This window comes from Bactrocera tryoni, chromosome 4, assembly GCF_016617805.1.
Source record: "Bactrocera tryoni isolate S06 chromosome 4, CSIRO_BtryS06_freeze2, whole genome shotgun sequence".
NCBI lineage: Eukaryota > Metazoa > Arthropoda > Insecta > Diptera > Tephritidae > Bactrocera > Bactrocera tryoni.
The window spans coordinates 25,970,341-25,994,509 of record NC_052502.1 but is presented as its reverse complement, the minus strand read 5'-3'; the positions used below and the strand labels follow the sequence as shown (position 1 = coordinate 25,994,509).

The following is a 24,169-nucleotide window of genomic DNA, read 5'->3' as shown; positions in this document are numbered from 1 at the left end:
CTACTTCGGACTGAGTAGGCAATTGAAAAATAAAGTCCTCTCTCGACCAACAAAGACCAAATCCTACAAGCCATTCATCGTCCCCGTCCTGTTATAAAGTGCAGACGCATGGACGTTGACAACACCTGATGAGTTGACGTTACGAGTTTTCGAGAGAAAGGTTCTGCGAAAGATCTATGGAACGAATATCGCATTCCATGGAACGATAAGCTGTATGAGAAATACGACGACATTGACATAGTTCAGCAAATCAGCCAGGCGGCGGCGCTGGCTAGGCCATGTTGTCTGGATGGAAGACAACATTCCAGCTGTTGAAGCTTCAGTGTTCGCCGGCGGAAGCAGAGGAAGAGAAAGACTTCAATTCCGTTGGAAAAACCAGGTGGAGAAGGGCCTGGCGACTTTTGGTATCTCGAACTGGCGCCCAACAGCGAAAAGAAGGAAGGACTGGAGTGCCGGTGTAAATTCGGCTATAACCACGTAAACGGTATCTACGCCATAAAGAAGAAGAAGATAAATAAACGTTATTTTGTTTGCCTTTGCCCGTTTTCCCACTGTAAGGCAGAAATGTCAGAATGATATTCCTAACGAATGTTTTGAGATTGGTCAAGTAGGTCTCGAACTTTAACCTAAATGTCGGGGGTGCCACGCCTATCGTCTAGAACTGATATCCCATAACGCCATTTCGCACCACGTCGAATGTAAAATTTTAAGTATCTGGCGCATTTAGTTATAAATTTGTCGTTTAGTAGTTTTTAGCAACACCGTTATATGGGGAATGGGCGGGATTGTATGCCAAGTCCTACTACTTTCACAAGGTGAGTAGGGGTACCAAAGATATTTTCCTTCCGCAAATTTAGTTGTTATAGAGTGAACGGTTTAGGCGATATATACTTAAAACTTATTACAGGACGTGGCCGCGCCCATTTTTTAAAAAGTTCTTAACCATAAATACCCATATCTAATGTTATTCATACCAAAAAAATAAGGCTTCAATTAAGTAAAATTAAATTAATGAAATAATAAATAAAGAGGTAATTACTGCAGACTTCGAGCTCAAGATCGCGATTCACTCATGACTACCATGTAGACAATGGTAGCAGCTTTGATTTTGTCCTAAATTTTCAAGTTGATCCGGGTAATAGTTTCGGAGATACAGCCTTGAGAACTTGTGGGCTCGAAGCTAGATAGGGCTAAGTTTGCCGTCTCTAAATGTGTTTTCCTCGAAACTTTGTTTTTGAAGTTGGTTTCTCGTGACCTTCTCAACCGATCTTCGTGAAATTTTACACAAGACTTTGAGATACAATTCTTAAAGACTTGGACGAAGTATATTTTTTCGACTACAACTGTTTGAAAAAAAATATCGTGAAATTTTCCTTTTTTAGTAATTCAATTTTCAGTTTTTTTCCTTGGTCCAAGTTGGAAATTAAAGTTTTTGTTAATAGTGTATGTTTGTAACTTAAAAAAATTCGAAAAAAATATTTAATTTTTTATGTGAGAAAAAAATTGTTGAAAGAAGCTGTTTTTTAGGCGATAAAACCTATGTAACCCCATAAACACCAGAGCTGAAAGTTGTCGAAAAAGCCAAGTGTTATCTATTTATACACATAAGTAAAATAATATTGAAGAAACTCCACAAAAGAATAATACCTATAAGCACCTCACTGTCGAATCTATTCACGAATTATATCTTTCTGGGACGAAAAGAGAGAATCAGATTAATAATTGGGAAACGATATCCGAAAAATGTGATCTGTGTCTTGAGTGTTTCAGTTTCTAGAGACGGGCACTGGCTTATATTAAATTAAATTTGAGTTTGGTTTTTTTGAATATATCATTTTATAAATATTTTCAAATAATTATGCTAAAATAGAAATACTATTATAATAAAGAATTAACATACAGTAAGAGTAGATATATACATTTATAGATTTTTTTAGTACAAATATATATATATGGTTTCTGAAAAATTACCTGGGCGCTTGTGTTAAGCTGCCGTGCGTCGAGACGTAGGCCATGCATGCATTCCCATTTACAGGCGCTCCACAATCGAAGTTATTTACACGCACACTACTAAATCACAAATACATATATATATGTGTATATGTATATGTGTGTAACTACAGGATGCAAGTAGAATTCTACAACAAATTATACACACAAAAACACAAACACAGAAACACAAAAATGTTGTTATATACAAATACAAATGCAATAACGGTCAACTGATGCGTTGCCTGTATTATTTACATTCAAAGGTGTCTGTATGTATACATGCGATATTTTTAGAATTTTTTAAAGTATCGCATGAATTTATTAAAAATATTTTGAAATTATTTTACAAAATCTGCTTAACGAGCTCTCCACTGAACACATACATACGTACATTGCATTGAAACTTGCTAGAGTTTACTTATGTTTATTTATGTACAATATATGGCTGGAATTATCGTAAAAATTTTTAATGAACTGTGAATTCTTGTAAATGCAATAAATTTCATGTAATTACAAAATTTATTTTTAGCTATGTTGTTGTTCTGATCGTGCTCCTTTTTGTTGTTGCTAGCCGAAAATTGCCATGGGAAGGCCAGCCAGCATTGGCCTTGGCTGCTAATTGTGTAATTAAGTACTTGCTGTAAAGCTGATCGATTCGGCACTCGGCACTCGGCGCTGGGCGCGTTGGTGGATTGTTGCAGCTCAAAGTGGAACGCAACAGTGTTGCAGTTGTTTATTTTGTAAATTGTTGAATTTCTACTTTAAGTTAGTACACTTTGGGTTTATTTGATTTGGAAAATGTTTATTTTCTTTTCCAATATTTTATTTTAGTTTATTACACTAGAAATTTATTTACGTTTCACTTTAAAATATATATATATAGATCAGAATATATATAGATGAGAATATCTTTTTCGCACTATTTATAAATAATTTATATACTTCACTTTCAGCACTTTAGTAATTTAATTCAATATTCATGATCAAAAACGTATCAAAATATTTTTTTTTGTTTAGAAGCAGTAACTAAAATTTTATGAATCAAAATATTATTCAATATATTTAATTTATTTTATATATATACAGATATATGTATATTTTTTTATTTTATGGAGGTGTTGTTTTCTACATGAAACTTTGATCCTCTTTTTATTTATGCAATTATTCAAAAAAAATTTTTTTTCTTGAATTTATAATATTTTTTTATAATCACATATTTTTTATTACAGACACATTTAAGTATATAAAGAAGTAATAGTATTTAATTTCAAACACTTTCGGAATTTTATTAAAAAAATTATAATGGCCTTGAAATTTAATAATTAATTCCTAATACTTGTTTTAGAAAAATAGTCCAACTTTTTTATAATTAATTTCTTTCCAATTACAAATAATTAATTAATAATTATTACTTATTACCGTTAATTTTTTCTTTAAATTTTTTATATTATATTATTTTTATTTATACTGTGGCAACATTTATAAATAATTGCTACAGGGCACATATTATAGTTTTGTTAACCTACCGATTGTACGTATCTCCTAAAACTAAACGAGATAGATATAATTGTATATATATATATATATATATATATATATATATATAATGAGGATGAGAATGTTGAAATCTGGTTGACAGTCTGTCTGCCCATCTGTGGAAGCTTTAACTTGAATAAAATTGAGATATCTTGATGCAACTTGGCATGTCCGTTCCTTGGTACAAAAAAATTGGAGTTCGTAGATGAGCGTAATCGGACCACTGCCACGCCCACAAATCGCCATAAACCGACAGCATATGAAGTGCTATAACTTAGCACTCAATTAAGCTATAGAACTGTAATATTGTACAGGTGATTGCAGTAGAACACCTGTGTTCAAAATTTTTCGAAAGTGGGCGTAGCCTCTGGTAGATTTAAGGTACATACATATATTCTAAACCACTAAAGCTACAACGCCCATATCTGCTTAGCAAAAATATTATGAGGATTCCTACCGACAGTGTCAAATGGATGAAATTGAAAGATAACCCTGATCACCTCCCATATAACGGTACTGTTAACAACTACTTAAAGCGCGATAAGTCAATAACTAAATTCGCCAGAGACATTCAATTTAAGCTCCGAGATGGTATAAAAGAGCTTTATAGGAACCGGTGTGAAAATTGGACGATCGTCGTGATACCGGTATTTTCTGTAATCGCATAGCTCAGGAAACCCATTACCGATTTCGACAAAATTTAGTAAGTAGCATTCTTTTTATATTTCTATGTCATATGTAATGATTTTCGTTTTCCGAACAAACATTATGGCAAACATGTCGGGCAGTGCATGAGTTATATATAGTATATGTACGTTTATATATTAAATTGGCATTGGTAACCATAGCATCGGTTACCGTTTTACATCTTAAGGTATTTCCCCTGGCTTTGATTCCTGCAAGTTGCAAGACTATAAAATGTTCGGTCGCGCCCGAATTGAGCCCTTCCTTACTTGTTTTTTTTTATACATTTAATAATTATTGATTTATTATTGTAATAATTTTATTTTTAAGGAAAGTTGAAATTAATAAATTTTACAAAATTAAAACTGAAAATTTTAAAAAATATTTTTTTTTAATGTATTTTGAATTTAACGATGTAGGTTCTTCAGACATTTCTTTATGCAATTTTCCAACACTATTTTAAAATATTTTTTCTATACTTTTGAACAATGAAAATAAGCAACTACTCCAAATAGAATACCTATGAGGCTAAAGCGTCCCTAAAAGTAAACTGTCAAGAAAAAAAGTCTAAAGAATAAAATGGTCAACTTTTTGAGAAATTATTCTGCCGTTTTCATTGGGTGTGAGTCTTCACAATCAGCTTGGCATTTTTGAAACTTTTCATATATTTTCTCACTTAAATCCGCCAAGATTACACGCTAAGATTTTAATTGGACCATTTTTTATAAATAAAGTCCTCTCTTAATTATCCGTCAACTCATTTCCATCGCTGTCACTATTCACTACATGCCTCACAATTAACCGGTAGATGATAGTAACCGAGTACTTAAGTAGTGCACAAATTTGCATACAACACAGTTTTGTTGTCACTGCCTGCATGCACAACCATTAACAAACAGAAAAAAATTACAGCTACACTTATCGGTATGTGAGTAAATTTGTAGGCAGGCAGACAATTTTGGGTGACACTTTAGCGACAAACAGCTCTTTAAATTTTAAAATCACAAGTTTTTTTGGCATACATTTTGGAATTTATGGCCGCAGACGCGGCAGACGACTACACAGTACACCGCTCATCTAGCTACTCGTGTCTTGCTAAACGCCCAACGGTTGATGATCGGCGCAACAACACTTCGTCAACAATTTATTTTCGATTTACTTTTCATACTGCGAAGGCGGCGTCATTAATTTTATTAATAAAAATGTTTAAAAATATATACGAAATATTAATAAATAGTTTCAACACTACTTTTTATAATCAAATATTTTTTTATTTATTTTGTTGTTATTTATAAGTAACAACCTGCACTTTCACTACGACAGCACACGTCGCTTGCCGACTTTCCCGAAAGTTGATTTATTTCCTCCGAACGGAATATGAAAATAATTTTCGAAAATTTCACCAGCGCCGCTATTTTCGTAAAAAACTGTTTGTCACACGAAAAGTATGTGTTGTGTGTGTGAGTGTGCGTTTCGCACGCACAACGCCCGCCACTTGCACGTTCGCTAAATACGCTAGCCGCTCGCTGTCGTCACGCGCACACACCAAATTGATTACTAGGGAGCGCTTCCTTTGGATATTCTCGGCCAACCGATCCGGCCAAACAAGTCGACCTCAACCGCGATCGCTCGCGAGTTCTCCACTCAAAATTCTTGTTGCTTTCTTTTTTGTTACAAGCCAAACAAAACAAAAAAAACATAATTTTCTGAGTATTATTAAATGCTGTGGTTGTTGGTGGCAGTGTGTGAAAACAACAAATTGCTGCTGATCTGTCTATCCAACTACTGGCAGCTGCTCTTGATTTCCTCGTAATTTGGGTTTTTTTTTTGTAGAAAATTTCTCTTTACTGCCATCATAATTTCTTGTTTGCCGCTTGAGTGGCGATCGGCCATGGAGAGTGGCCGCCATAGTGTGAACGCGTAGAGCGCGAAGACAGCATCTACATACCAACGCACATGCCGATCCATAGAATATTTTGTGTATAAATATACGTATTTTATAGACGCGACAGGGATTTTCCTGTCCGCAGTAATTATAGTAATTATTCCATCAAATTCATGCGAGGCTGAGTAGATATTGCAATCAATTTCGCTTGAGCATTTTGAATTAATCTATTTTTGGGCTTGTACGTTTCAAGAAAAATTCCTGTTATTTTATACACGATGACAACAACTCAGAAAATATAAGACATATTTAATTTAACGATTTCGCCGTTGGAACTGTTGATTCCAGAACCATTGGTTCAATCTTCCGCTCGGGGGTGGCTGGAGACACAATTCCATTTAGCTGTCCCACGCCATGTAGCTCCTTCAAGAGTTGCTTGAATCAATCGACCATAGATGAATATCTTAGGTCATGGAACACAATCAACCCAGGGCATAACACAAAGTTATTTTGGAGTGGGCAGACCAAAAAGCTCCTACTGCTAAGCAAAATTAAGCTTAGTAATGTTATAAGGATCCAAACAGAGCATCTACCCTTAAGAACCCATCTTCAGAAAATGAAAAGCGAATTCGGCGGAATATAGAACAAGCGCGGAGGATGATGAGACGCTGGACCTTATCTATCCTATGCTGCTTCTATGACCTTCAGCCAGATGAGAAAGTAAATATTCCACGATACTCAATACTCCTACTCCTACTTAACAGACATTAGGCAGCTGGGGTGGAAAATAATTTGGTTTTTATCGAATCACCTGAGTTGCTGGATAACGCTTGTATTGGTTACCACCCGAAAGCAGAGTAGGCCTAATGAGAAGCTACGTGCGGCTGCCTGATGTCCAGCGCTCAGGCATCTCCCTTTTCAACCAACCAACCAATGGTTGCTATCACATTATTGATATGGATTTTCTAGGTTAGGTCTATCTCTCTAAAAGACTGGGGAAGTCAAGGTACTAATTGAAGCCGTAAGATAGGGATTGCCTGCAATTCAATAGTCCGTTGTCACAAGTAGGTCTGCCAACGCTTAATCTAATTATTCAAACTCTTATAGCCCCAGCTGGGACCAGTCCGGGTCAAATGGTAGAGTAGTCAACAAGATCTCCAGGTTTAACGCCCTTTTTGGTTTTGAGAGCTTGTTTTTATGCCAAAATTCTTCGATTGATTAACGAGCTCTAGCCGAATACTCGTACCGAGATCCAAGCGTTCGAAAGAAGTTCTTGATATGAACACCGATGGCAATGAACTCTTTCAAATGAAAATAACTTATAATCGAATAAATGTATTGGCAGTAGCGTAAAAAGATGTTGATCAGATTAAGATGTTTAAGATAATAAATGAAGGAGTGGAGATATTTACAAGAATATTTCTGTTCTCAAAAGCTCTATGCAGAGCCATGCAAGCTTAAAATCGACAGATGTCTTAAATCGGCAAAAACTCTTGGAAAATGTATTATTATAGTTTCCTCATTCACCAAGAGTTCCTAAATTTAAAGACAATGAAAAGATAACTGTGAAAAACATTCACCGACGGTCCCCAAATTTAGTGACAAAGAAGAGATAAGTATCGAAACTAAAAGTTACTTCGAAAATAAATTCGATAAATAAGCTCACTTCAGTTTGGTTTTGGTTAAGTACCAAAAGATTTATAAAAACCTGATTTATATTTAACGCACTTTCTCAGAGAATTTAGAAGTTTCTGCAGTGGAATCTTAACAGAGGTTTCATTTCATCGCCAGTAATCTTCATAGGATATCTTCGATAATTATATACAATCTGCTCCCATCTGCCGAGTGACCTTCCCAAATTGTTTTCTGTTTGATTCAAACTGTCTATCGCTTTATATACAAATCAATGCTAAATATAACGGTACAAATATACGCAATGTTTGATTTTAAAATGCTTTATTTTTATCTGTTTTGATTACAAGTCTCAGAGCGCCGCGATTTATTTCGATTTTTAATTGGTCGTAAATAATTTGCGTACGATCTATTCGGAGCATGTTTCTACAACAATATCATTGACGTTTTAAACAATAACATACATCAGCAAATGTTAAACACTTATTTACACCCATACACATACACGAACGCAAACTATAAATACTAGAGAGTATGGACCAATATGTTGTTGCAAGTTTTATGGATTTCGGCGAAAATTTAAATTTGATTGTTCGCTTGAAATGAAATTTTCTAATAAAATTATAACGGAATGATTTCGAAAGATTCTAGTTATTAATACAAATTATTAGGAATTGGAAATTTTCATATAATGTGGCATATATAAATCTAGTTATGCACTTGGAACTTTCGTTGGGCCTAGACTAGAATTTGAGTCGAATTTTTCTGCAACAAAATGACTCGTCATAGACATGAACAGGTAGTTTTGACTTGATGCCAGGCCTTTAAGAAGAATGCATAAGATTATCCCAACCACGCTTCCGAAGCCTCTGGCTATATATTATCTATGTGCGTAGCCCGTCGTTGTCTTGATGGAGCATAATTTCTCTGCTTTTGGACAACCAAAAAATCTGACCGATTCATTCTTCAAACGGTCCAATTGTTGACAGATGTGAACTAAGACTTTGGCTGTAGAAGAATAGCTCTAGTAGACGATTCCCTGCCAATCCCGCCAAGCACATTTTCCCAAACACGAAATCAATTTCCATTATTTTGCCAATATTATTCACATTTTCAGTCAACATAGCGTAACCCAGCAGCTGCTATATGACGCGAGATAATTACTAAATCCATCTATTGACAAAATAATGGACTTTTCTTTACTATACTATATATTTGTTGTGGCGGTTGCTTCGACTTCGTGTAGTGCAAAGTTTAGTTACCGCGACCATAGTCATCCAAAGGTATGCCCAAAAAGCAAACAATTTTGACTCAAACAGACTATAGATGTGTTGGGCATATTATTAGTAAAGCGGAGTGTTTGATAGATGGAATTTGACTACCGAAATTATCATAGAAGCAATTGATATAGAGCGGCTAGGGTTTAGCAAGGCATCTTATACGATTTTTCGGCACTGTTTGTGTTTCGCGAAATGTCGCACAAGAATGGTTAATGAAAATATTTTGTGACTATCTCTGAGTAATGTTAAGACATTGCATCGGTTATCAATTTTATGAAGTCAAATATCATCAATATACTTATATTGTGTATATTAAGATACTTATATATTGTGTTAAGAATCTCTTCCGATTTCATTTCTGATGTCCTTGTATGGTTTTCTAGCTCCTTATTCGAGTTAATGATATTAGAATCACACAATCCACTATCGATATTGCGTGCAAATCTGTAACCTAACTATATAGTACATACACTGAGGATCTGAAACCGAGATGATGATTGGAATTTTCAAGGCTGGCGGTATACATAACAATAATTCGAAATATTTTTCTATAATGACAGACAGAAAAGCTTCTGCAGTCGAGTCTGGATTGGAAAAGAAAACTCAGACTACATAGGTCTAATTTATTTTGGCTTACTTGATAGGTGTAACTCAATTGAAAATCCTCACTTCAGGAAGTATAAGAGGAGATCTGTAACAATCGTCACATTAAAATAATCATTATTGTTTAGTACATGCTTGTATTTCGGTGATTTGTACGATATGTTTTTGAGTGGTATATGTTATTCAAAGCGGTTGAGAACGCGTTGACGACAAACCACATCCAAGACGACCATCAACTTCAACTGATGATCAACACTTCAATAAAATAAAGGAATTGGTGCTTGAGAATCGACGATTAACAGTCAGATATCTTGCTGGCACCGTTGGAATATCGGAAGGATCAGATCAACCTATTATGAAAGATAATCCGGGTCTAAGAAAAGTGAAAGCACTATTGGCTCCAAAATCACTAAATATTTTCAAAAAATGCGTCGCGTTAACGTCAGTAAAACAATGCTTTCCGACTACCAGAATGTCATGAAACGTATTTTTATTGGCAATGAGTCTTGAATCTATGCGTACCACCAGGAAATAGACGATTAATGATATCGTGGAAAAGGTGAACCGAAGCTGAAAAAATCCGGCAAAGCAGGTCAGGTTATAATGACCGTTTTCTTCGATTATCGAAGTGTGGTGCATTCCGATTTCCTTCCAACTGGTCAAACTGTCAACGAGAAATACAGAAATTATGGGACAACAACTCTTGATTTTTGCACCACTATAATGCACCGTCGCATACTGCATTGATTCCTCGTGAGGTTTACGCCAAAGTAGAAAATAGTAACCGATTGCACACGTTTTTTAATTAAAGCATTCTCCTGCCGCCTAGCTGAGCAGTACATATTTTCGTTCATAGTTTCTTCAATAAAACGAGTTAGGTTAAGAGAACGCTTCCAGCAGGGATCTTACTTGGACAGCCTAAAACGTCGGTCAATTTCGTTCCTTGAAACTCCTAAATAATAAATAATAAGATCCTAAATAATACAATATATGTATACGTTCGGCTATGTCTCCCGGTTCGCCGAAGGGAATACTGGAGAGATGTTCAAAATGCTGAGTAATGATATGATGGACTTTCAGGTAAAGAAGGACACTCCCTGACTAGCTTTGAGTGCATAGTTAGCGATCTCAGCGCTGGTATTGCTCTTCTTCTGTCGGAGTGAATGCTCAACTACCTGAAAGAGGCTCCACTTTAGCAGTACTATATATCAGTCTGAAAACCACTGCAGTGGTCCGGTAGCTTAAAGTAAAGAAGAACATAATTGGCTTCAGTACGGTTTCGTAGAGCCAAAACACAACTTTTGGTGAGAGTCCACACCTTTTTCATGTAGCTTCTCCAGCAATATAAGGAAACATTTGTCTTCTTTGTGTTTGGCTTCCATGAAAACTTTCTTTCAACTATAAGCACTAGGTGTTTCACCTTATCTACTGGTTAAAGACGTCAACCTACGAATGAGGGCAGAGGAACGTCTGTGATCTTATACCTTCTGGTAAATAAAAGTATTTCAGTTTTACTTGACTAGGCGGTTAAGCCGCTTCTCGTAGACTACGTCGTTAGCATAAGCTGAAAAATATTAGTGAAAATTTTAGAATTTCAGCCACTACATACGGACCAAACATACCGTTGTCAAAATAAATAAATAAATACATTTTTGAAAATCAAATTTGAACGAACTTACAACGAAAGTTTTGAATATGGAACATGCAAATGCATTTTTATTTGGAAACGTTAAAATAAAGTGCAAGCATAATTCAAATGAACTTCGAAAAGCCATTATAAAATTGCTTGGCAACCAAAAGCAAAGTGAAATAAAACGGCTTCATAGAAACGAAGGGTCAAATCGATAATAAGCCAGCCAATTACTCAGTTTATCAAGATATTCAACTCAAATAATACCTAAGGCCAGTGTAAAGCGTCCCGCCGACCCCTCTTGTTACAACGGTAGCCTTCACGTGGTTGTTGACAAGAATTTGTCTGCTGATCTCTGTGATTTTAGCAGTGATTGTCAGCACTACACTTAAACTATAATAACACAAATACATATATACCTTACAAAAATAACGGCATTTAGTTAAAAAGTGATTTGAAGTGAAGTGAAAAACATGCGATGCTGCCAAAAAATCGCACGAGTTCACCGAAACTCAGCTGAGGGCGGCGAGAGCCGGTGATTTACGAATGAAATTTAAGCAGCACTGCAGTGAATATATGTATATATGTATGTATGTTTTATATTGTAATAGAGGAAATCACACATAAAACAATCGAAGACGTAAGGAGGGGCAGGGAATGTGCACATTTAAAGCGACTAATGGCTGCGTCCAAATTTATTGCTGTAGGCAACTGATCTCTGCTGTTTTCTTCTTCAATTGGCACAAATAACTACTCGATGGTGGGCAAGTGTTTATGAACTTGTGTACTTGACTTCTGCGAATTACTCGCCGTAAAACGTTTGACTCAAATAAATTTAAGTAAATATATTTGCCGCATGTTAATTTTGCTGACACTAGATAAGAAACTGTGTCATAAATAGATATCAGTAACTGCTACAAAGTAACTTACGAGGGCAGTGGAGAAAGTTACGAAATTTGCAATGAGTTTCACACAGACGTTTCGATAAATGCAGGCCTCTGAGTCAATAAAAAAATGTTCGAGGTCAAAAAACAATTTATAGTGAAAGAGAGAAAGATAGAGAGAGATAATTATAGGGAGAGAGGAAGTAGAGAGGGAAGAAGAGGGAGAGGAATAGGGAGAGAGAATTGAAAAATGGAAAGGTAGAAAAAACAAGGTAGACAAACGAAACAGTTTTCACACATCCTACTATTGTAAGTACAGACCAAAAAAATAATACTAAGGCGGTTGATAATATTGTTGAGCAAAATGTGAGCAGCTCCTTCTGGTCAAAACTAATTGGAATACCAGTCCTCTTTTCGGATAAAAAAGAAGAGACTTGCTGAAATGCAGCTAAGCAATCGTACACACCGAGGCAAATAAGTGTTTCATAAGAGATCTCTCGTTACCTGAGTTCAGTATCCGACCGCAGAGAGTATTCTAAAGCTAATCGAGTTATAAAACGGCAAGCGAACTATTTTTGTTTTACAACTACTACAAATTGTAAACTAATTTGATGTTAAGTTCGTATATATGCTAAAAATTGCTGGGGAATTAAGGGGATTTTAAGTGTAGATCATTATTCTCACACCATTCTAACGATATATTTAATATTTTAATAGCAGATGATATAGGTTTTCGGATTAAGTGCTAAGTCTTCCAGTCGACTATTCGGCTGGACTAATGACATGACAGTTGTCTTGCACAATGATTTCAACCTCGATCCAGACTAGACTCTAAGATCTGCCCAAGAATCCACAAGTTTACTCCGAAGAGCTGCAACTAGCAAGCTCTAGACCAAAAAATCACCCGGCCCGGACGCGATCCCAGCAGAAATCCTCAAAATAATCGCTTCAGAGCGACCTACATTACTACTGAATTTGTACAACGCCTGTCTCGAAGCCGGAATATTCCCTGAATCCTGGAAAAAGCAAGGGTTGATGCTAGTCAGTAAGGGAAAGATTTATGAAAGGCTACTTAAATCCAGACTCTAAGACGAACGAATCTGGAGGACTCTCCCCTAGACAACACGTCTTTAGAATCGGCAGATCAACTCTAGGAGCTATAAAATACGTTATTGAAAGTGAAGAAACCGCACAGCGTTGATGACATAAATTCAAAAAATAGTGTTGCTGGCTGTTTTAGATATCCGAAACGCCTTCAGCAGCGCACGATGGATGGATATGGTCGATGTTCTCGAAGAAAACTTTAAAAGCCCCGATACATCAAAGCTGTGGAGCGGTGGATCTTAGTAACTTAGATACGGATGCAAGCATGGCTTGAATCACACAACACCCAGCTCGCTACGAAAAAAAAATCTACTACAGCCAACAAATAAACATATACCCCTCGAAATGAGTATGCAAACGACTACCTAAAACGTAAGACTTAACCCCAGACCTTCTGGGTAGAAATGCGATTGCTTAAAAAGGAATACCGGCGTAAGGCCAGAGTACACCGCACCACAGCCTTCCGAGTTGTATCAGCCTACCGAACAGTGTCAGGCGATGAGATTAGTTATAAACGGTAATACCCCAATAGATTATCTGACATACGAAAGCAAAAAGCTATGGGAGCTAGGGAAAACATTCGAAAATAACAATGAGCGCAATAGAACAAATAAAGAAAGATACAAAAACAACATGACGACGACGATCGGAGAACGAGAGTCGTGGCAGATGGCCAGTCAGACTAATAAAAGACCTACACTTATGGACAAGCCGTAAATTTGAAGAAGTCGACAACCCAGCTGTTATCCGGTCACGGATGCTTCAAAACGTACCTCCACAGGATGAAAAAAGTCGAAGAGCCGTTATGCCTATACAACGACGCTGAACACATATAACTTATTATGCATTCAATGGCAACGAGAACGCACCGCCGTAAAATACCTGGTTGGCCTACTAACCGCAGACAATTTAACACCTTCATGCTGGAGAGTGAAGCAAACTGGGGGATTATCCAGAAATTCGCAGCAAATTTGGACGCAGGTGTTCAGATGGAAAAAAACTAAATCTCAGTTCATTGTTAATAATTTGAGAGAGATCGTTTATAAAAGTTTCATTTCTGCAGAGGTTACTCCCGCTCGAACCTCATGAACGTATATTGAAACAGTAATTTTTATATGGACCGATAATAATAAATATGCAATGCACTGAACCTTTTTGTACTCTTTTATCCATTGTTTTTTCGACTAACTTCACAACGATTTTTGTTCCCTAGAAATTAGCAACTGTACCAAGTTTTAGTAGAGTTCTTTGAGACAGCTAATTGTTTAGAGATTTTTTATACTTCAGATAGATATCATTTGATCAGCTCTTTTAATTTCGTGTTTTCGAGCACTGCTTCGTAAGTCAGTTTTGTTAAAGAAACTCTTTTATTTTGACTATTCACTGTCTAGGCCATATCCCAATTGGATCACTACGGAGTGGTTTAGTTATTCATATATTGAGTGATCTCGGAAATTTGTCATCCCTAGGGCGTTGAGGCATAAATAAACCGTTATAAAATATGTAAGTATATAAAACGACTACCAAGCAACTTTTTAAATATATTTACAAGTTCTGACAAATAAAACGTTTTTTATATAATTCTTCACAAAGCAAATAAAACTTACTCAAGCTTTCTAATTGCAGCTAATGACTATATGTCGAAGACCCGTACGGTTTGGCTCAACGTAACAACTGATTACCGTCAAAAGGCTTATCAATTGCAGTCGAGCTAATCAAACAATGACAATCACCGGTAAAGTTAGCGTCAACCTTAATCACTTCGAGGTTTGGTGAAAATTTGATAAAAGGGACTTTTTCTCAGAGTAAATAAAGTTATAAAAAATTTCCAAAAAAAGTAAAAAAAGTGCAGCTAATTACATGGGTAATCAGCGCGAAAGAGCTCCACAAAATTTCCAATAGGTATTTAAGTAGAGGCACGGCCCTTTAACTGCTCAGTGTTCTTTTACCTACAGTTGGGTTAAAAGACAAAAGCGAGAGAAATGGGCAGTCCTAATAGCGTTAGTTTGGTAACACAGTTACTACTTAGTTGTGGACTTTTGGTTTTGGCCACGTCTACACCAACAAATCCAGCAACTACGGATGTTTTAAATAAGGTTCATGTTGAGGACTTGGAACCAGTGGACGATGTACCCACCTCCCGCATTGTTGGCGGCCAATACGCAGCCGACGGTCAATTTCCCCACCAAATATCATTATATATAAATGGCGATTTTATTTGCGGTGGTTCTATCATTAGTGCCAGTTACGTGGTGACGGCGGCGCATTGTGTAACCAGTAAGCCTGGCATCAAGTAGGTGTAAAGCCCATCAAATAATTTCAATGTACACGGTATTTATTTGTTTCTTCTCGCTTTCTAGTTATCCGGCTTCTTTCTTCACGGTGCGCGCTGGTTCTTCGCAACTCTACACAGGCGGAGTATACGTGAGCGTCGCCCAGACCATAGTTCATCCTCAATATCGTAATTACATATACGACATTGCGCTCCTTCGTCTAAGTACGAAACTCTCCTTCAATAGTCGCATTAAGGCAATATCGTTGGCTACTGTTGAGCCGCCCAATAATTCAGCTATTACCATCTCCGGTTTTGGCCGTGTGCGTACTAGTGGCGAATTGCCGTCACGTCTTAAATACAATACTTTGCGTAGCCTCACCTATGCCAACTGTAGACGTTTCATTAGCGATGTCGACCCGACGACACTCTGCTTGTCGCACACTATAGGCAATGGTGCCTGCTATGGTGACTCTGGTGGTCCAGCGGTCTACAATGGTAAGTTGGTTGGTGTGAGCAACTATATTGTTAATGGTTGTGGCTCCAGTTATCCCGATGGTTATGCGAAGATTCCATCATTCCGCAATTGGGTGCGCCAAAACTCTGATTTGCCATGAGTTCAGGAGTTAACGAAATCTAAAGAATTGACTAACCGTTGTGACATACATATACAAAGCAAAATAATAATAAAATATTAATTACAGATGATGAGCAAAAATTTTTGTATGTGAATCTAGTAAGATCGGGGTGTGGAGTTCATGCACTTATAAGAGTCGATTTATTACTCTATTCGATGGAGAGATAGGAGTCTAAACTCTTATGGTTTATTTTTGATAAGCCAAATTTCTTTTCAGTTGTATTGTTAGGAAACTGCCAGTATCTGTGCGCTTCTAGTCTTAGGATGAAACATAAGAGTTCTTGTTCAGATCTTGTGCAGAGCATGTTATGTATCTATGAATATATGTAGTTGCAGAAGTACGTACTCGATATTATCCGATTGGAATGTATTCCGAAAGACCACAATACTTACCTTATGATGAATGTGGAAGTTACTTGGCGGATAGCGAACTAAAATTTTATCATTATTATTCTCCACTGAAAAACTGAGGTCTATCTAATAGCGAAATAATTCAACTTATCAGGTTTATATATTAGACTTAAGGCATATGATCGATTAAGGAAGATTTATCCGGATTTTCTTATATTTCGGAACTCATGGACCTCGTTTACAAAACTAGTTTTGAGGTATTTTGAATCAATATTTTTATTAACCAGGATGATTAAGTAGGGAAGCTCTCCAGGTAAATGTCTTAGGAATGCGTCTGCCAAAGCGGTTCGTATAAATAGCCTCCAACGGTGGTGAATGATGAGAATATACTACTTGTGGACACCGAGACAAAAAAGTGTTTCTTAAGAGATCAATCGTTACATCAGATTGATTTCCGGCCACAAAGAGTATTCTAAAGGTAATCGACAACTACTAATTTTAAACTTATTTAAGATTATGTTCGTATATATGCCAAAAATTGTTGGAGAATCGGGAGGATTTTAAGTGTAGATCATTTTTCTCTCACCTTCTTAACGATATATTTAATATATTAATAGCAGATGATATAGGATTTAACCACTGCCAAAACGGATCACATAGTCAACGCACTAACATACGAAAAAAGGCCTAGTAATTCAGAACAGACTCGAAGATCTTCGCAAATCTCCCTGTTTACCCTCGTAGAACTGCAACTAGCAAGCTCAAGGCCTACAAATCATCCGGCCCAGACGGAGTCCCAGCAGAAATCTTGAAAATAATCGCTGCAGAGCGACCTGCAGTACTATTGAATATGTACAACGCTTGTCTCAAAGCCGGATTATTTCCTGAACCCTGGAATAAGCCACGGTTGGTGCTAATCTGTAAGGGAAAAGAGGATCCCAACGTGCTATCGGCATATCATCGACTATGCATGCCTGACATAATGGAAAAGCTTTATGAAATGCTACTTTAATCCAGACTCGACGACGAACGAAGCTTCTCCCCTAAACAACACGGCTTTAGAACCGGCAGATCAACTCTAGGAGCTACAAAATACGTCATTGAAAGTGCACAGCGTAGATGTCAAAAATACAAAAGAATATTGTTGCTGGCAAGTTTAGATGTCCGAAACGCCTTCAACAGCGCAAGATGGGTGGATATGATCGACGTTCTCAAAGAAAGCTTTAAGTCCCAGAATATATCAGAACTGTGGAGCGGAGTTATAGATATAAGTAACTTACTTACGGACGCAAGCGTGACTCGGCTCAAATAACCTCCAGCTCGCTAAGGAAAATACAGAGTTACATACCACTCGAAATAAACTACCTAAAGCATAAAATGGACCCCAAACCTTCTGGGTAGAAATTCAGCATGCCGTAGGAAAGGCAGCGGAAACCACCTCCCAACTAAACGGACTAATGAACAACATAGGAAGGAGACATAAGGCAAGAAAGGTTTTTAGTGACCTGCAAGTGGCACATACCGTTGCTGTGACGACAGCGTCATTCTACTCCTCCTCTAATCTCATGTATAATGAGGCTGCTTCATAACTCATTCACATGTCAGAAATGTGGCAGGCAGACAAATTTATCTCAAGCTTTGTCCGAGAAATATTTTTTTCTCAGCGTTTTCTACATAGTTCGAAATTAATACTTATATGGAGTAAATTTTATGACAATAAATGTGTAATATACCGTACTTTTTTGTATGCCTTTCTCCCTCAGAGACGCATTACTTTTTCGACTAACCTCACAACCAAATTTCAATCGAGTTCTTTGAGACAGCTAGTTGTATAGAGATTTTTTATACTCAAGATATTTATCATTTGATCAGCCTATTTTCAATATATGCGCGTTTCGAGCCCTGGGTTCTACACTCTTTTATTTCATCTATTCACTGGCTACTTCATTTCAAGGTTGGTTCACTACTGAGTGGTTTAATTATTCATATACTGAGTCACCTTGGAAAATATTGACTTTTTAACAGAACACAACTAAAACGTTTTTTTTATATAATTCTTCGCAAAGCAAATAAAACTTACTCAATCTTTCTAATTACAGCTAATGACTCTACGTCTAAGACCCTTACTGTTGGCGCAATGTTACGACTAATTACCATTCAACAGCTTATCAATTGCAGTCGAGCTAATCAAACAATGACAGTCACCAGTGAAATTAGCGTCAACCATAATCACTTCGCGTTTGGTGAAAAATTTGATAAAAGGGACTTTTTCTCCTAGGAAATAAAGTTAAATATTAAAGAGTTTTCAAAAAAAGTAAAAAATGTGCTACTAATTACATGGGTAATTTAGTTAATAATCAGCGCAGTAGAGCTTCACAAAATTCCGAATAAGTATTTAAGTAGAGATAGACCCTTTAACTGCTCAGTGATCCTTTAACTACAGTTTTGGTTAAAAGACGAAAGCGAGAGAAATGGGCAGTCGTAATAGCGTTAGTTTGGTAACACAGTTACTACTTAGTTGTGGGCTTTTGGTGTTGGTCACGTCTACACCAACAACTCCGGCAACTATGGAGGATTTAAATAAAATTGTTGAAGACATGGAACCAGTGGACGATGTTGTACCCAGCCCCCGCATTATTGGCAGCCAATACGCAACCGACGGACAAATTCCCCAACAAATAACGGTCTACAATGGTAAGTTAATTGGTGTGAGCAACTATATTATTAATGGTTGTGGCTCCAGTTATCCCGATGGTGATGCGAAGGTCACATCGTCCCGCAATTGGGTGCGCCAAAACTCTGATTTGCCAAGTGTTAATGAAATCTAAAGAATTGACTAGCCATTGTGACATATGCAAAGCATAATAAAAAAAAAATAAATGACATATTTTGAAAAAAAAAAAATATTGTATGTGAATCTAGTAAGAACGGTGTGTGGAGTTTATGCACTTATGCGAGTCGATTTATTACTCTATTCGATGGATGGACTCCTATCTCTTGTGGTTTATTTTTGACAAGTCAAGTCTCTTTTCAATTACATTGTTAGGAAACTGCCAGTATTTTTGCGCTTCTAATCTTAGGATGAATCACCGGAGTTCTGGTTCAGATCTTGTGCAGAGCATGTTATGTATCTATATAGTTACAGGAGTTCGAGCCCGGTATTATCCGAACGGAATATATTCGCAAAAACTAGAATGCTTACCTGATGGCCACTATGGACGTTAGTAGGAGGATAGCGAACTACAGTGTTTCATTTTTTCTTTTCTACTGAAAAACAAAGGTCTTAAGCTCTCATCCTTCCAAAGAAACTATCTAATAGCGAAATAACGCAACTTATCAGGTTTGTATTCGACTTAAGGCATGTGATCGATAAGCAAAGATTTAACAGTGTGACTCATCGCTCTCCTTAACAAAATTAACTTCCAAGAGTTTTAAAGCATTTTTATTAACCAGGGTGTTTAAATAAAGAAGCTTTCAAGAAAGGTGCCTTTGGGATGCGTCTGCAAAAGCGGTTCGTATTAATAGCTTCCATCGAAGGTGAAAGATGAGAATGTAATTAATATTAGAATACAATATTCAACTGGTGCAGGTGTCTGAACTTATGACCTGCTCTATTAAGAAATAGGAAAATATTATAACTTTCCTTCACAAATACAAAAGGTTCTCTAGAAGAACTTTTTTCCGATCAATCAGTTTGTATGGTATATGCTACAGTGATCCGATCTGAACAGTTTCTGTTCTTTTTGCCTCTGTAATGATTCGTGCCTCAGCCTTCAAATCTAACACAAAATCACTTTTACCACGGATGGAAGAGAATACTACAGCTTTTAAGGTTTTCGATTCAGTATCCGCCGATAGAAGTAGAGGAAGAGGAAGACCTCCACTGCGTTGAAAAGATCAGGTGGAGAAGGACCTGGTACCAAATACCGAAAGGAAGAAACGACAGGGAAGCTGTTCATAACTCGGCTACAACCGCCTATGCGGTGTCTACGCCAGTAAAGAATAAGAATAATTCGTGCCGAATTTCGTGAAGACACCTCGTCAAATGAAAAAGTAGTCACAACATAGAGTTCACTAACACCGAAATTCGCGCTATTCTAAAGTTTTCCTTCGTTAAAGGCAAATCTGCTAGAGGGGGTATTATGAAGTTGCTGTCTAGATGGAAATAGATTATCGAACGAAACGGCGCATATTTGAACTAAATCCGATTACTGTAACACTTTTTATAAAGCATTGAATACATACTCTACTCAGAGTACATAAACACTTATTTTCAGCATATCCACCGGCATGATCAGCAAGCAATCTAGAATCTATCTATTCAGGTACAGATTATGCAAGCAGTGTAGCCAGAATGATTACTGCAAAGCATATTTCCCCAATTCTCTTAATTACATAACTACTGTTATCTCAATGTAATGATCACTGAGGTTCTTCTCGAATTGTGCTTGATTTTTCTTTTACAAGTATTATGGTATGAGATAATCACTTGTAAGAGCATTTATACAGAAACTATTATTTTTTAAAATGTATTCTATTGCGTATCTGTTGGATGATATATTCCAATTTTTTGAGTTTAGATATATTTATAAAAATAAATAAAAAAAAACCACAAAACAATTTTACATATTTTCCGCTGACGAACTGCTGGCATATTGTTTGTATCGATATTTTCAAGCAGCTTTTGACAATTCCTCGAACTTGAAATGCCAACTATCAATTACTGGGAAATAGACGCTAACAATTTCAAAGTTGAATGGCGTCAAAAAACAATAAAAATATTTTCACTGAATTCACGCCAAATATTAACGGCTTGCTGTCAATTAAGGAGAGAACAGTGGGCCAAAAGTTTGGCATAGCAAAAGGCCCTTTCTTTATCATGGTGATGAACCATTCAAAATATCAATACTAGTATGTTTAAAAAGTAATTAGCAATACCTCAAGGTAATCAGTTACAGGCATTATTAAAAAAATTATAAATCTAAGCATGCAGGAGATATACCATCTCTTGACTAAAAGTTGTCAAACACAACTGTTTAAACCCGGTACCTGTGTTTGATTCCAGTATGCGAGATATATAATTCGAATATAGTACTTTCTTGATATTTGTACATATGCCTGTATGTCGAAAATGAGTTAAATCGGATCAATAATTAAATAATTATTAATAATATTAATTGATAAATTCAAGATTTTCGAACTTCCGGCAGATTTTATACCGCATTTGTGGGCCAATATGTAAGTTATCTTAATGAAAACAGGAGGTCGTGGTTTTGATAATAGTGTATGAAAAATGGATTAAAACTTGGCCTACCGCCATATAACTGATATCAGAATTTTCGAACATCTGGCTGACGCATATATATTGGCGATGCTATCTACGTTTATTTTATCACATATTTCTCATTTAAGGATGATTATAATTTAATTTTCGTTGAAGTAAAATATATACTTGTATTAATACAACTAAGTGAGTCTATGACTATCAATCTACGTTAATAAGATATTAAAGTTTATTGTAATCAGCCACGATTTCGTAAAATACTCAATGACAAATTCCTTCGCAACTATTTAAAAAAAAAAAAGTTTGGCCAACACCTGAAGGTATTGTTACGGACTGTTGTCCACACTGTAACTTTGGCTGCTTTAACTCTGCGGGTTGTTGTCCAGGCTGTAAATTTGGTTGCGTGCACCGATAAAATAGCTGTTAACTGATAAATTTTAATCATTAGAAAAAATATAAAGTGAAGAACACAGGCAAGTATAACAGCTGATTGTTCATCGAGTGGCTGGCTGCACGATGCTTTTCGCACTGATTTTAACTGGTTTCTTAATTGAAATCTTAAATTAATCTAAATTAATCTGGCTGTGCGAAAAGGCTATAAAAACCATATATTAGCTTTCAAGTCAAGGTACTCGTATCTTGCGATAAATTAATTTATTTGCAACCACTTGTTTACACATTTTTAAATTTTTCTTGATTAAAGTGAATTTCTTTATTGTAATCCCATAAATAAAGAGAACATACTTTTTGAAAACTGCCGACAGATTTGTATCAAGTGATAATCGTATCTTAATGTAAAGTATTCTTTGCCATAAGACTTTTTTAAGAAAACTATAAATACTTAAACACACAAAAGTACCACAAATCACTGTTGATGTACGAAAAACATTTTTAGTGCGTTTGATGGGAACATCTTCAAGCCACAAATATATTTAATCCATCATAACAATTTAAAAAATAATAAAGAAATAAACGTAAATGGAAAACAATAACAAAAATATGATTTTCTGCTTGAAAATTTGCAGATTTCAAGTAGGAATTTCCGCCGCTGTCAATCAGCGATTATTTCTGAATATTTACATACTACATACGTTCCTACGTACAGACGTACCTACAGCCCAATCTACATCGAGTGTTTGCGAAAATGGATGAAAAGCAGAATGTGTTAAGTAAATATGTTTTTGTTGCGATTGCGGATGCATAAATTCATAGATTTTGTTAATTAGTTTATTTCACAAACTTGCACTTGCATAAACATTTAGGTATTTTAGTGGTGCTTACATACATACATACATATGTATATTGATCAATATACAAAGTATGTAATAATCAACTAACGCTATTGCTTTCGGTTGTTACAACTGACATACAAATATACAAATATAAAATAATATTTCTTAATATTTTTTAAGCATACGATAAGGAAAGGATAGATAAGACTTTAAGCGGGTTTGCCAAATTGAAAAAGTAATAAAAATATTAAATAAGACATATGTTTTGCAAAGAAGGATATAAATATGCCGAGAATAGATGATAGTAAAAATGAGGTTGCCAGATTTAGAAAAAAAAAATTAAAAGAAAATAAAAAAAAATTAAAAAAATGGTGCTGCCACATTTTTGAAAAAAAAGTTTAAAAAAGTCAAAAAAATACAGTATCAAGATTTAAATATTGAATATGTAATAAAAAAAATTAAATAAAACAAGTAAAATAAAATAAAAAAATTTAATAAAAATGGTGTTGCCAGCTTTTTGAAAAAAAATTAAAATAAATAAAAAAATATAGCACCAAAATTTAAATAAAATAAAATAAAAATGGTGTTGCCAGATTTAAAAAAAAATTTCAATAAATGAGATATTACAACATAAAAATTTATATATTAAATATACATATGCCTAAAAAAAGCAAACGAAATGAAATAAAATAAAATAAAGCAAAGTAAACTAAAATAAAGTAAAAATGTGTTGCCAGTTTTTTGAAAAAAAATTAATATAAATAAAATATAATAGCACAAAAATTCAAATATTAAATATATAATCAAAAATTATATGAAATAAAGCAAAAACGGTGTTGCCAGATTTTTGAAAAAAATTAAAATAAATCAAAACAATATAGCATCAAAATTTAAATAAAATAAAATAAAGTAAAATGAGGTTGCAAAGTTTAAAAAAATTAAATAAATAAAATATTATAACATAAAAATTTAAATATTAAATATGTGACCTGGTCTACGGAAAGGGGGCTTAGGTGTCAAAAAAAAGGAGAACAATTAATGAGATAACGAGAAACTGACGATTATTTTTAACAGCTTTTCCCAGAAAACTAGTTTTCGCACGTTAGCTCCCTTTTCGTAGACCAGGTCACATATGTATAATAATAAAAGTAAATTAAATAAAA

The 24,169-nt window shown here is 35.5% G+C and overlaps 2 protein-coding genes across 2 annotated transcripts in view; one reads left to right on the top strand and one right to left on the bottom strand.

Moving 5' to 3' along the window:
- Positions 1-24,169, bottom strand: part of LOC120776057 (potassium voltage-gated channel protein Shaker) — a 444,773-nt gene that overhangs the window by 353,668 nt on the left and 66,936 nt on the right. The gene's annotated exons all lie outside the window — the stretch shown is intronic.
- LOC120776060 (serine protease SP24D-like) lies at positions 15,178-16,210 on the top strand. The gene is made up of 2 exons (XM_040106526.1): positions 15,178-15,523; positions 15,591-16,210. Exons 1-2 carry the CDS (start codon positions 15,213-15,215, stop codon positions 16,117-16,119), a joined length of 840 nt encoding a protein of 279 aa, XP_039962460.1. The 5' UTR covers positions 15,178-15,212; the 3' UTR covers positions 16,120-16,210.

Bases quoted from the DNA above. Each gene is read 5' to 3' on its own strand.
- LOC120776060 (XM_040106526.1), top strand. From the start codon at position 15,213: ATGGGCAGTCCTAATAGCGTTAGTTTGGTAACACAGTTACTACTTAGT. The intron at 15,524-15,590 runs GTAGGTGTAAAG...CTCGCTTTCTAG, and splicing joins ACCAGTAAGCCTGGCATCAA to TTATCCGGCTTCTTTCTTCA.